Source organism: Trichosurus vulpecula, chromosome 5, assembly GCF_011100635.1.
Source record: "Trichosurus vulpecula isolate mTriVul1 chromosome 5, mTriVul1.pri, whole genome shotgun sequence".
Lineage (NCBI taxonomy): Eukaryota > Metazoa > Chordata > Mammalia > Diprotodontia > Phalangeridae > Trichosurus > Trichosurus vulpecula.
In genome coordinates, this window is record NC_050577.1 from 206283735 (window position 1) to 206296536 (window position 12802).

Consider the following 12802-nt stretch of genomic DNA (forward strand, 5'->3'; position numbering starts at 1 on the left):
CACTCTCTCACTGATTGCTCCTTTATTCCAATTTTTCTTCTTTTTTTCCTTTTTTTTTGAGGGGAGAAGGCAGGGTAATTGGGGTTAAGTGACTTGCCCAAGGTCACACAACTAGTAAGTGTGTCAAGTGTCTGAGGCCACATTTGAATTCAGGTCCTCCTGACTCCAGGGTCGGTGCTCTACTCACTGTGCCATCTAGCTCTCACCTCCCCCCTCCCCCAACTCTATTTTCCTTTCTCACTTTTTCCATCTTCTTGCACTCAGAGAAACCTGGGTTCCTCCTGATGACACAACTTTCTCAGTCCACCCTTTGCAGCACTGGTTGCACTTTCATTCTCTTCCTGCTTCCGCACTCCCATCCCCTACCCCAACTCCCTGGTCCTGGTGAGGGAGTTGGAAAAGTCAGACTATAATCATTTATTAAGCACCTACTGTATGCCAAGCACTGTACTAAGTGCTAGGGGTACAAAGAATGACAGAAGACAATCCCTGCTATCAAGGAGCTCACAGCCTAACTGAGGAGACAAATAACTACAAACAAGCCATATACAGGATAAATCAGAGATAATCAACAGAGAGAAGAGCCTAGCATTAAGGGGGATCAGGAAAGGCTTCTTGTAGAAGGTGGGATTTTAGCTGGGGCTTGAAGAAAGTCAGGGAAGCCAGGAGGCAGAGATGAGGTGGGAGAATATTCCAGGCACAGGAAATAGACAATGAAAACACCAGGAGTCTGGGGATGGAGTGTCTCATTCAAGGAAAAAACACGGAGTCTAGCAGCACCTGGTACCAGATTACAGAGTAGGTGAAGGGGAGGAAAGTATAAGAAGCCTAGAAAGGAAAGAGGTTGGGAAGAGCTTTGAATGCTTATTTTCTATTTGATCCTAGAGATGATAGGAACCACTGGAGTTTATTGAATAGGGAAGTGACATGGTCAGATCTGCACTTTTGTAAGATTTCTTTGACAGCTGAGTGGAAGACAGACTGCAGCAGGGAGACACCTGTGATAGGGAGAGCAAGCAGCAGACTTCAAAATCCCGATGATTGGTCCCCCTACCCTCAAGCTTTTCCCACCCCATTCCATCCTCCACTCAGCTACCAAAGTGACCTTTCTAAAAACTGCAGGTCTGACCATGTCTCTCTGTCTCTCTGTCTCTCTCTCACTCACACACACACACACACACACACACACACACACACACACACCCCCTATACTCAATAAGCTTTAGTCCTTTAGTGGTCTCCTATTGCTGGTAGGATCAAATATAAAATTCTGTCTGGCTTTCAAAGTTCTTTACAACCTGTTCTCTTCCTAACTTTTTAGCCTTCTTCACAATCTGAGATTCAGTACCACTGGCCTACTTGATGTTTCTTTTGTTTCTTTAATACTTTATTTTTTTCCCCCAGTTCCCCATGTAAAAACAATTTCTTAACATTAAAAAAAAAATTTTGAGTTCCAAATTCTCTACCTCCCTCCCTGAGGCAGCAAGCAATCTGATATAGGTTATAAATGTGCAATCATGTAAAACATATTTCCATATTAGTAATTTTGTGAAAGAAAACTCAAACAAAAAAAAAAAGATTTTCTTCTCTCTCTCTTTTAATATTAACCAATGTTGTTTTTTTTTTTCATGAAACCAATGCCTGGTTTTATTTAACTGACTGTTTTTCTTACATCATTTTATTAATCTTGCCTTTAATTTTTTTATTTTTATTTATTTTTATTTTTAGTTTACAACACACGGTTCTACATAATTTTGAGTTCCAAATTTTCTTCCTTCCCTCCCCCCCTCCCTCCCCAAGATGGCATGGAATCTCATATAACTACCGTGTATAACTTCGCATTGAATTAATTTATACACTAGTCAAGTTGTGGAGAAGAATTATGACCAATGGGATGAATCATGAGAAAGAAGAAACAGAACCAAAAAAACCCCACAAAAACAAAAAAGAGAAGAAAAAAGGGGGAAAAAATCGCCTTTAATTTTTAAGATCTCCAAATTGATGTTTAATTGGGGATTTTAAATTTGTTCTTTTTCTAGCCATTTTTTTTAAAACTGCACATCCAATTTATTGGTCTGCTCTTTCTCTATTTTGTTGATATAAATATCTAGGTATAAATTTTCCTCTAATTATTACCTTTGCTGCATCCCATATGTTTTGATATGTTGTCTCACTATTGTCATTCTCTTGAATGAAATTACTGATTATTTCTATGATTTGTTCTTTAGCCCATTCCTTCTTTAAGATTGGATTGTTTAGTGTCCAATTAGTTTTTAATCTATGTTTCCATGGTTCCTTATTAAATATAATTTTTAATACACTGTGATATAGAAAGGATGCATTTATTATTTATGCTTTTCTGTATTTAACAATAAAGTTTTTATGCCCAATATATGGTCAGTTTTTGTAAAGGTACCATGTATTGCTGAGAATAAGGTGAGTTCCTTTTTATTCCCATTCAGTTCTCTCCAGATAGCTATCATATCTAGTTTATCTAAAATTCTACTTCCTTGACTTTCTTATTTTTTTGGCTTAATCAGGAAAAGACAATACTGGACTAATCTCAGTTTTCTTTTTGGCAGGGTTAACTGATTACTACATCAGGGTATGACAAAAAGGCACCAAAGCCTCGTGTTTTTCTTGTGGAAAAATGGGAAGATGGGCACTAGATGGCAGTATAGTTAGGTGGATTCAGAGTTCATTGACTTAGCCAATCCTAAAGAGTAGTCATCCATGGCATTACATCAGCATGGAGAAATGTCTCTAGTGGAGTGCTCCAGGTATTTCTCCTTTGCCATGTGCTGTTTAATGTTTTTCAACAATGACTTAGGAGAGGGAGTAGATGGCATACCTATCAAATATGCAGATAACAAATCTAGGATAGGGTAATTAAATATTGGATGATGGAGTCAGGATCCAAAAAGATCTCCATATCCTAGAACACTGGTCCAAATCTAATAAGATGAAGTGTAATTAAGATAAATGTAAAAGTTTATAATTGGGCTCAATCAGTCATCTTCAAGATACAAAATGGGGAAAGAGGGCACATCTCAAGGTTTTGGTGTTTTGATAGCTAAATATAAGCCAACATTTTGATATAGCACACAAAAACATTAATGGTTGTGTTTAGGCCACACTGAGTGCCACTGTGCTCAAAAGTCACATAAAATAATATAGGTAGAATGCTTAGCACAGCACCTGGCATGTGGTAAACACTATATAAATGTGAGCGATTTTTATTGTCACGTTATTACTATTATTACCATTGCCCAGGACTGGAGAAGTGACAGCTTTGCTATGCTTTGCCTGGGTAAGTCTCCTCTGGAGACTATGTATTGGGAGAGATATTAATAAACTGGGAACATCCTCCCCCCCAAAAAAGGCAATCAGGAGGGTGAGGGGTCGTGGGATCACAAGCTCCATGAGAATCAGCTGAGGGAATATTCCATCTTTCCCATATCTTTCAGTCCCAAGTATTGTCTGGAACTTCATCTGAAGCCAACAGCAGAATGTGAGCAGACCAGGCTGAGACTAAGCAAATCCTCATAAGGCAATCCTGATTTCTCAGAATCATGATGAACAGGCAGAACGTTTTCACTGATGAGCACGAAGGTTTTTATTCCCTTACCTCAGCTGGCAGATTCACATTCCTGAGCTGCTGGATCAGGTCATTCACCAAGTTGGGCTGGATGCTATTTTCCATCTTGTCCCCAATCTGAGCAAGCTGTACTGCTATTTGCCGGATAATCTCCTCTTGCCTTTCTGAATCTGATTTCACAAATAGCCAAATTAGAGAGATTACACAGGCTTTATCAGAAAGCTTTCCCTGTTTGTAACAGACCAGGCTCCCTATTTCAGTTATTTATAAAATGTCCCCTGAACCACTACACAAAGGATAAGGGGAGGTTACTGGGGGGGCCTTGGTATAGAGATAAGTAACAATATAGGAGATCAAGGGAAGGGTACTAGGTCTAGTGAACTGACCTGAATGTGAGGAAGGTTCAAGAGAAGAAAGTGACTGGTAAGGCGAACCCCTCCCTGAATTTAGGCAAGATCAGATGGTTAACATCTTCATGGGGCAAATAGAAGAGGAGATCCTGGCATTCTGAATGTCTGGGCTAGGTGGGATATAGATTTCTCATCCTGAGTACTTATGCAGGCTGAGAACAACTTCTTTTGGTCGTATATGTATTTTTCTTTCCCATAGAGTCTATTCCACCACTATCACCCTTTCTTTGCATGTCCCCTTCACATGATTGGTACTTCACAAGCATTTCTGGCTGTCCTTCTAGTGAGAACAGTTTCCTATATGCCTGACCAGATCAGAACAAAGGATTAGTGAAGACAGGCAACATTAACTCCACTAAATGTTTTCCAAGTATACTCTGGGCCACGTTTGACCTTAGAAATCAGAATGGTGTTACAGAAGGGAGGGCTGACTGGGGAACAGGGCAATCAGAATATATGCCATCTTGGAGTGGGGGGGAGGGTTGAAATGGGGAGAAAATCTGTAATTCAAACTCTTGTGAAAATCAATGCTGAAAACTAAAAATATTAAATAAATAAATAACAATTTTTAAAAAATCAGAATTGTGGTAGAGGTAAGTGCCTAGCTTAATGTGCAGCAAAGTAGGAAGAAGAGAAAAAACTCAGAGTCCGGAATGGGGAGCAGACCCAGCTAATGAGGAAGGAAAATCTTGTAAGAAGAACAATGCTGTTTTTCTATTTTTAAACAGTAAGTGAAACCCAATGCCCAAGCCCTTTCTGAATAGAAGAGCCACGGTTTCCTGGTCCCTTATGCCTTGAGAGCAATTATCATTCTTTAGAGAAGCAGGTAGAAGAGAGGCATTAACTATGTCCTAGCTCTTTCCAACTTCATATGAAGCGCCAATAAGTTTCGGGATATGAGATCTCCTAACGCACACTAGAGAGAAGTGCAGCCTTGTACTCTGAATTACAATGAAGTTAGGGACTCAGCTGTATGAGGGCCCCTATGTTCATACACAGACAGATTAGGAACAGGGAGGATCATTCATCTAACCCAGAGACACCCAGCTGGCATGGTTCATAATTCGAATGTACTTTGCTCACAATAACACTACAAAACAGGTAGTGGAAGAATTATTATTCCAACTTTTTACAGATGAGGACCTGAAGTACACAAAATTTAAGTGACTTGACTGATTTGTTCAGTCTCATGGCTAGCAAATAACATGGTCTTTACTAGGACTAGAATTCTCTTATGATCTTCTGACCCCTAGTCTGCTGTCTTAGTCACTATAGCATGCAGACATAAAACCCATGGACTAAGGAAGCCGTTAGAACCAGATGAGGCATCCTAGGATTGTTCTGGAGCATCTAGCCTCGCTCCCAGATGGCCTGAGCCATGGGGCTGATGACTAGATCTCTTCCCTGGGCCATCATGTGTCCAGCTGTTAGGGTGCTATGCTCTGCAATGTCAAATATATGATTATTTACCAAAAATGATAAATAATCCATTCCTGAAAACATTCTGAGGAGGGGGTGAATATGAGCCAGGCTCCATACTATTTTAAGGCCTAAAGATAAAAACTGTGAATGTAACATTCGAAACAAAAAAAATTATAATGGACAAGAAGCCTCATATCTTCAAGATGATAAGTCTCTCCAAGAATCTCACCTCTTTTAGCATCCTGTCTCTGGTCATGGGGCTGGTGGGAATGGGAAGCTCAGAAGCATCAAAGACAAAAGTTTGGGAAGTGAACCCTCAGGGTAAGAGGAGAATATTGATTTCCTTTTTCGGGGGGAGGCAATTGTGGTTAAGTGACTTACCCGGGGTCACACAGTTAGTATGTGTCTGAGGGAGGATTTGAACTCCAGGGCCAGCTGCTCTATCCACTGTGCCTCCTAGATACCTCTGGGAGGATTTGAACTCCAGGGCTGGCTGCTCTATCCACTGTGCCTCCTAGATACCTCTGGGTTTTTTTTGAAACATTTTTTCTTTTTTAAAGTAAAGAAAATTTGAGAACCACTGGACAAGGAGTTAAGAGACCCACCTCTCATTAGCTTTTGTTGTTCTTCAGTCGTTTTTCAGTCATGTCCAACTCTTTGTGACCCCATTTGGGATTTTCTTGGCAAACATACTGGAGTGGTTTGCCATTTCCTTCTCCAGTTCATTTTACAGATGAGAAAACTGAGGCAAACAGGGTTAAGTGACTTGCCCAGGGTCACACATCTAGTAAGTGTCTGAGGCCGGATTGGACTCCAGGCCAGGTGCTGTTTCCACTGTGCCATCTAGTTGCCCTACTCATTAGCTATAACTATGTAATTATTCCATAAGTATTTGGTAAGTATACCATAGACTGTGCTAGACATATAAATACAAAGCATGAAACAAATTTTTACTCTAAAATAGTTTATATACAATCCTATGTAAGTCTGTTAACCTCCCTTAGATTCTTTCCTCATCTGCAAAACAGGAATATACCTGTCATCTTTTTCAATCAGAATTCTTGCGGGATCAAAGGAGTAAATGTATGTGAAAGTGTCATGCAAATGTGAGGCAATGGTTTTGTAAAACATACAGTCAGGCACTCTCCACTGTTCTCTAACTAGTCTGGAAAAAGGAGACAAGAGGCCTACCTAACCCCTCTGCTCTGGAACCCTCAAAATAGCACCGATTGCCATCTGTCTGCAGCTCATAGTCGTCCTCCAAATGACCATCCTGGCAGACCTCTCTGGTCAGCTCACTGCCCAGCTCCTTCAGCTCCGCTTGGAAAAGGGTGTTACTGGAACATTGCAGAAAGTTGTACAGCAGCAAGCTGGTCTGTCGATTGTCCTTGGAGCAACACAGAAGCCAATTAGCAAATGATCTGGCATTGGAACATCTTTTAGGTACTAAGTTAACGTTGACTAACTGCAGAGGAAGAAATGCCACATGGTTAACCTTCAAAACCATTTGCTCACTTGGCTGAAAGGTCTCAAATGCTCTCTTGATACCAGTTTTAAACAAAAGTACGCTAAGAGTTTTGGGACAAACTGTAAAAGTTCTTAGCCAGGATGGCTTGGGCCTGTTGAGCTTGCTCAATACGTACAACAAAACGATTTGGGTGACAGAAAGGTCTTTTAGGTCTTAGCTTGTACAACCTCTAGACAGCAGAGCCTACTACCCTATCTCTGCCTCAGTCAATCTTGTGGACTCATCTCCCTAACTCCCAGCACCTCCTCATACCCTACAATGGAAAAATATCCACAACATCCCTTCCCCCTCCTTCTAATTTATCTAGTTCTGTTGATGGAACCAGGGTCACAGAAGTTTTTAATCTGAGTCATCTTTGATCTTTCCTTCTCCCTAGGCCTGCACATCCAATCAGCTGCCAAGTCCACAATATCTCTCATATGTGTTCATTCCTTTTTTCACACTCATTCTTCAACTACCTTAATTGTTGCAGAGACTAGTGGTCTCCAAATTTTTTGACCAGCCCCACATCAATAAAAAATTGTTGAACATGTACCCATAATACATATTTATTTGCTTATTTATAAATTAAATACATGTACTAGTATATTATTAATTGAGTAAATTCTAAAACTCATACAAAATTGAAAATTTTTTAAAGGGTTGGATAAAGATTTGATCCTAGAATCAATAGGGAATCACTGGAGTTCTTTTGAGGAGGGAAGTGATGAAACCCATACTTTCAGGAAATCACTTTGGCTGCTGAATGGAAGGTGGATTAGAGTAGGGTAGAGTCATGTAGGGTTAGGGTAACCCTAACCCTAACTGTGCACATGCGCATTAGAGTCACGTAGGACAATAAGGAGGCCATTGTAGTAGTGTAGGCAAGAAGGTGACGAGGGGAGAGAGAACTGATTGTATGAGTATAGAGAAGGGGACATACATGAGAAATGTTGTAAAAGGATAACATGGGGAATGAGAAGGTGATAGGACCTTCAATAGCAATAGGGAAGTTGAGAAAAGGGGATAGTTTTGGGGGGAAAGATGAGTTCTGATTTAGACACACTGAGTTTAAGATGCTTGTGAAATCCAGTTTTAGATATTCCAAATCCAGTTGGCGATGCAGGACTAGAGCTCAGGAGAGAAACTAGGGCTGGATAAAAAGATCTGGGAATTGTTTGTACAGAGATGGTAACAATTAATGGGAGCTGACTAGATCATCAAATGAGACAGTATAGACCAAAGAGGAGATGGAGCCATAGGAAATATGCACAGGATATGGATGATGATGGAACAAAGGAATGAAGGGGTCAGACAAGAGAACCCAAAGAGCAATGTCACAACAACATAGAGAATCCAGAAGGAGGAGATCTACAGTCTCAATTTCTATAGAAAGGTCAAGAAAAATGAAGATTGAGGAAAAGGCATGAGATGTGGTAATTAAAAGATTATTCAAAATTTTGAAGAAAACCATTTCAAATGAGTAAGGGTATCAAGGATAAGGAGGAGGTAGAATACCTAGGGAACTGGAAGAATAATGGTTTCCTCCATGGAAACAAGGGAGTTCAGAAAAGGGTTAGTTTTTTTGGTAAAATGCAACCCTGAGAGTTCACTGCCCAAACTTTTGTCTTTGATGCTTCTGAGCTTCCCATTTCCACTAGCCCCATGACCAGAGACAGGATGCTAAAAGAGGTTGGATTCTTAGAGAGACTTATCATCTTGAAGAGATGAGCCTTCTTATCCATTATAATTTTTTTTTTGTTTCAAACATTATATTCACAGTTTCTGTCTTTAGGTCTTAAAATAGTATGGAGCCTGGCTCATATTCACCCCCTTCTCAGAATGTTCTCAGGAATGGATTATTTATCACTTTTGATAAATAATCATATATTTGACATTGCAATCTTTTTTTTTTTAGATTTTTTTTGGTAAAAAATGAAATCATAACCCTTATTCACTCTTTCCTGCTGAATAATGAGAAGTGTGTTGGAGGCCACTGCCAGAGAGCACGAAGCCTGTTTGCTGTGGTTATCTAGGGGACAGGATGTGAGGTCATCAAAAGGGAGAAGTGAAGGTGGTGGAAATTTGCCTGTGTAGCTTTTCAATGAAGCATGAACCAGGTTAAGCTGGGAGGGAGAAAAGTTTGGGGAGTGTTAAAAGGGACAGTAATGAGCTGAAAACAAGTCTAGTTTGGATACAGGGTGGGAAGGAGTATGACCTGTCTTCTCATCTTCTGATTGATCACCCATCCCTTCGGGTCAAACCCCGGCTGCAAAGTGACCTGGACTACTGTAATGGCCCCCCCAACTGATCTTCCTGCTCCCACTCTGATTACCTCTCCAATTCAGCCTTCATGCTGCTGCCTGAGTAACAGTACTCTAATAATATTACTTTTCGACTCAAAAACCCTGTGGTTCCCCATTTACTAATATCAATCAATCAACTATTAAGTATTTAAGTGCTTACCATGTTCCAGGTACCATGCTAAGTGAGGGGGATACAAAGGCACGAGAGGCAGCATGCAAAAAAAAGGAAAGAAATAAGCAGTTTTATATAGTGCCTACTTTGTACCAGTCACTATGCAAAAATAGTAACGACCACTTTCCTTCTCTTTCACTGCTTCCTCCTTCTTTATAAAGAAGAGGCAGGGGCATAAAAAGAGGATGATAGAGAATATGATGGAATGGAATTAAAACAATGCTGTTATACAATTAATAATTATAATTGTCACTGGCTTCCTTCCTAATATTAAATGCATTGATTGTTTGTTGAAAAGGTTTAAAATTTTATGTAATCAAAAGAATTTGTGGTATCTCTTATGATTACCTTTATGCCTTGTTTGCTCAAGAACTCATTATTTGGCCCCTTCCAATTGCTCAATAACATTTTTTATTTTTATGTTTCTGTATCTCCTTGGGTGGTAGGAGGCATTTCAACAATCGTGCCTATCTCTAACTGGACAGGCTGGCTCTGCTTTGTCTCTTCTGCTAATTGTCTGTTACTGCTCTGGTCCACATCTTGACTCTGACACAATCCTTGGCCTTTGAGTGCTAACTTTGACCCACCCTCTGACCTTTTCTCCTTTCACAATCGCCAAATGGGAATTGGCTCCACCCCTGAGAGACCCTACTGGATGTCAGACAAAGTACTCATCTACTCTACTCTACTCCTTCCTAGTCACTGTGCATCTCTCATCTTGGGCAGTCATCCAGTGGGAACTGGCCTTGTCCCCTAATGTAGCTCTGAGAGGCCCGAGGCATGTGGGCACTGCTAGGTGCTGTCTTCCCTCTCAGTGATGAGGGTTAGATTGGCTCTGTCCCACGCTACCTCTCCACCAGGCCAGGGCTGAGATCTCAATAGCTTCAGGCCCTTTTTACGTGTCTGGCTTTTGGCTCCCCCTAGTGTCATCTCCACTTAGGAGACCAGCAGGCTGCTGGTCCTATTCTTGTCCCGTCCTACTCGGAGTGGAAGAGCCTTGCTAGTGTGTTTCCCTTTGATCTTAGTTATCATTGCTTCATCTGGCGCTATCTCTGCAACTTTCATGCCCTATTCTTTACATTTTAATTTATCACTACTGTGTCCCTTGAAGACAGTGAGATACTTAAAGGACATCTGTCTCTACTGTTAGAGCTTTTTTAAAAATTAACTTTATTTTTTAATGAACAAAAATCTATTATTTCTAAGAAGATAAGATAGATATTCTATCTAACCTTTCTCCATGCAAAAGAAAAACAAAAATTCTTATAATAAATATGCATAGTCAAGCAAAACCATTGTCACTGGATTGAAGTATATGGGGAAGGGGGCTTAAGGCATAAGAAAACTAGAAAGTGGAGGGCGGTGGGGTGGGGGTTGGTTATGAAAGGCTTTGAACACCAAAGAGAGAATTTTGTATTTGATCCCGGAGGTAATAGTAAACTACTGGAGTTTACTGAGGGGGGCGGTAACATGGCCGGAACTGCATCTTAGGAAAATAACTTTGGCAACTGAGTGGAGGATGTGCTGGAGTGGGAGAGGCTCATGGCAGGAAAACCAACCGGCAGGACATAGAGAAAGTCCAGTACATGGAGATGAGGACATGTACCCAGCTGATGGCAGCATCAGAGATGATACAAAGGTGACATGGACAGGTCTTGAAAACAGATTGGATGTAGGAGATGGAGAGAGGGTGAGGAACTGATGATGACACCTAGGCTGGGAGCCTGGGGGACCAGAGGGAAAACAGTAATAAGGAAGTTTGGAAGTGGGGATTTTTAGGGGGGAAAGATAATGAGTTTAGTTTTGGACACTTTTAACTCTAAGGTGGCTCAGTAGATAGAGCGTTAGGCCTAGAGTCAGGAAGACCTGAGTTCCAATCTGGTCTCAGACACGTATTAGCTGTGTGACCCTGGGCAAGCCACTTAACCTCTATTTGCCTCCATTTTCTCATCCGTAAAATGGCCTAGTAATAGCACCTACCTCCCAAGGTTGTCGGAAGGACCAAAAGAGACGATAACTGTAAAGGCCATAGCACAGTGCCAGGCACAAAGCAAGCACTATAGAAATGTTAACTACCATGGTTACTACAGGACATTCAGTTTGAGATATCTAGTAAGCCAACGGAGACATGAATCTGGAGGTCATCAAAGAGGTTAGGGCTAGATAAGCAGCTACAGCAATCATCAACATAGAGATGACGACTGAATTCAATGGGAGCTGATGTGATCACTAAGTAAAACAGTACAGAGAGAGAAGAGAAAGGGCCCAGGACAGTCCTCAAGGACACCCATAGTAAGCTGGCTTGACGCAGCTGAAGATACAGCAAAGAAGACCAGGAAGGAGCAGTCAGACAGGTAGGAGGAGGACCGAGAGACAGTAGCTTCCCCAAAACCTGGAGAGAAGAGGGTGATCCACCATTGTCAAAGGCTGCAGAGAGATCAGGAAGGATGAAGACTGGGTTTGGCAAGTGAGACTGGTGCCTTTGGAGAGAGCAGTTTAGGAAACCAAATTGTACAGAGTTAAGAAGGGAGAGGAAGTTGAAACTTGTACTGTGGCCAGCCTCCTCAAGGAGCTTGGCCACAAAATGCCGGAGAGTCATGAAACAAAAATGAACACAGGTACAGCGATTCAATTGAGGGGTTTCTGAGGATGGGGGAGATAAGGGTATGTGTATAGGCAATAGGGGAGCAGCCAATGGATGGGGAGCAACCAAAGACAAGCGAGAGTATGGGGATAAAAGAGGGGAAAACCTGCTGGAGAGATGGAATGGGATAGCCTGTGCATGTTGAGAGGCTGGCTTTGACAAGGGGAAGGGCCATCTCTTCTTGTGAGCTGGGGAGACAGCATCTCAGTGACGTGAGATGAAGAGGAGGGGAGAACAGGAAGCCGCTAGTGAATGGCCTCAATTCTTTTTTTTTTTCAGTACAATATGAGGACAAGGGATCTTAGCTGAGACAGGAGGGAGATGAAGTCATGGGATATCAGAGGAGGGATGAAAACAGCCACTGTGGTGAATGGGATAGTGTGTTAATTAGGGAGATGTTAAAAATCAGGGAGACTTCCTAGCAGCAGTGAGGGCCCAGGTGAGGGTGTGTAATGTTAATATCTGTACTACAAATGGAGTTACTGTCCAATCACCTCCCAGAATTATGTCGCTTTATACTTTGCTTCTTACTACTTGACCTTTTTGAGACTTTCCAGTCTTCTTAAACTTTATTCTCTTCTGCGTACTCTACTTGCCACAACACAACACTCCAATCTCTTTCAGATCATGGAGAATTTTGGGTAGATATAATAGCCCTCCTGCTAATGACAATGAACTGGGAGAAGGTGAAGCTGCGACTAATCTTGGATTTTCACACAGCTGCTCATCACACAGCTTCTATC

At 41.4% G+C, this 12802-nt stretch overlaps 1 protein-coding gene across 3 annotated transcripts in view; it reads right to left on the minus strand.

Annotated features, from left to right (window-relative positions):
• BID (BH3 interacting domain death agonist) overlaps window positions 1-12802 on the minus strand; it is a 46157-nt gene that overhangs the window by 3924 nt on the left and 29431 nt on the right. For 2 of the 3 annotated variants that reach the window (XM_036759342.1, XM_036759343.1), the window contains exons 3-5: window positions 9404-9421; window positions 6622-6817; window positions 3629-3768 (exon numbers count right to left, since the gene is read on the minus strand). In XM_036759342.1, coding sequence (XP_036615237.1) covers window positions 3629-3768; window positions 6622-6817; window positions 9404-9421 — 354 coding nt within the window. The remainder of the gene's footprint in view (window positions 1-3628; window positions 3769-6621; window positions 6818-9403; window positions 9422-12802) is intronic. The other variant, XM_036759344.1, reaches the window with a different exon arrangement.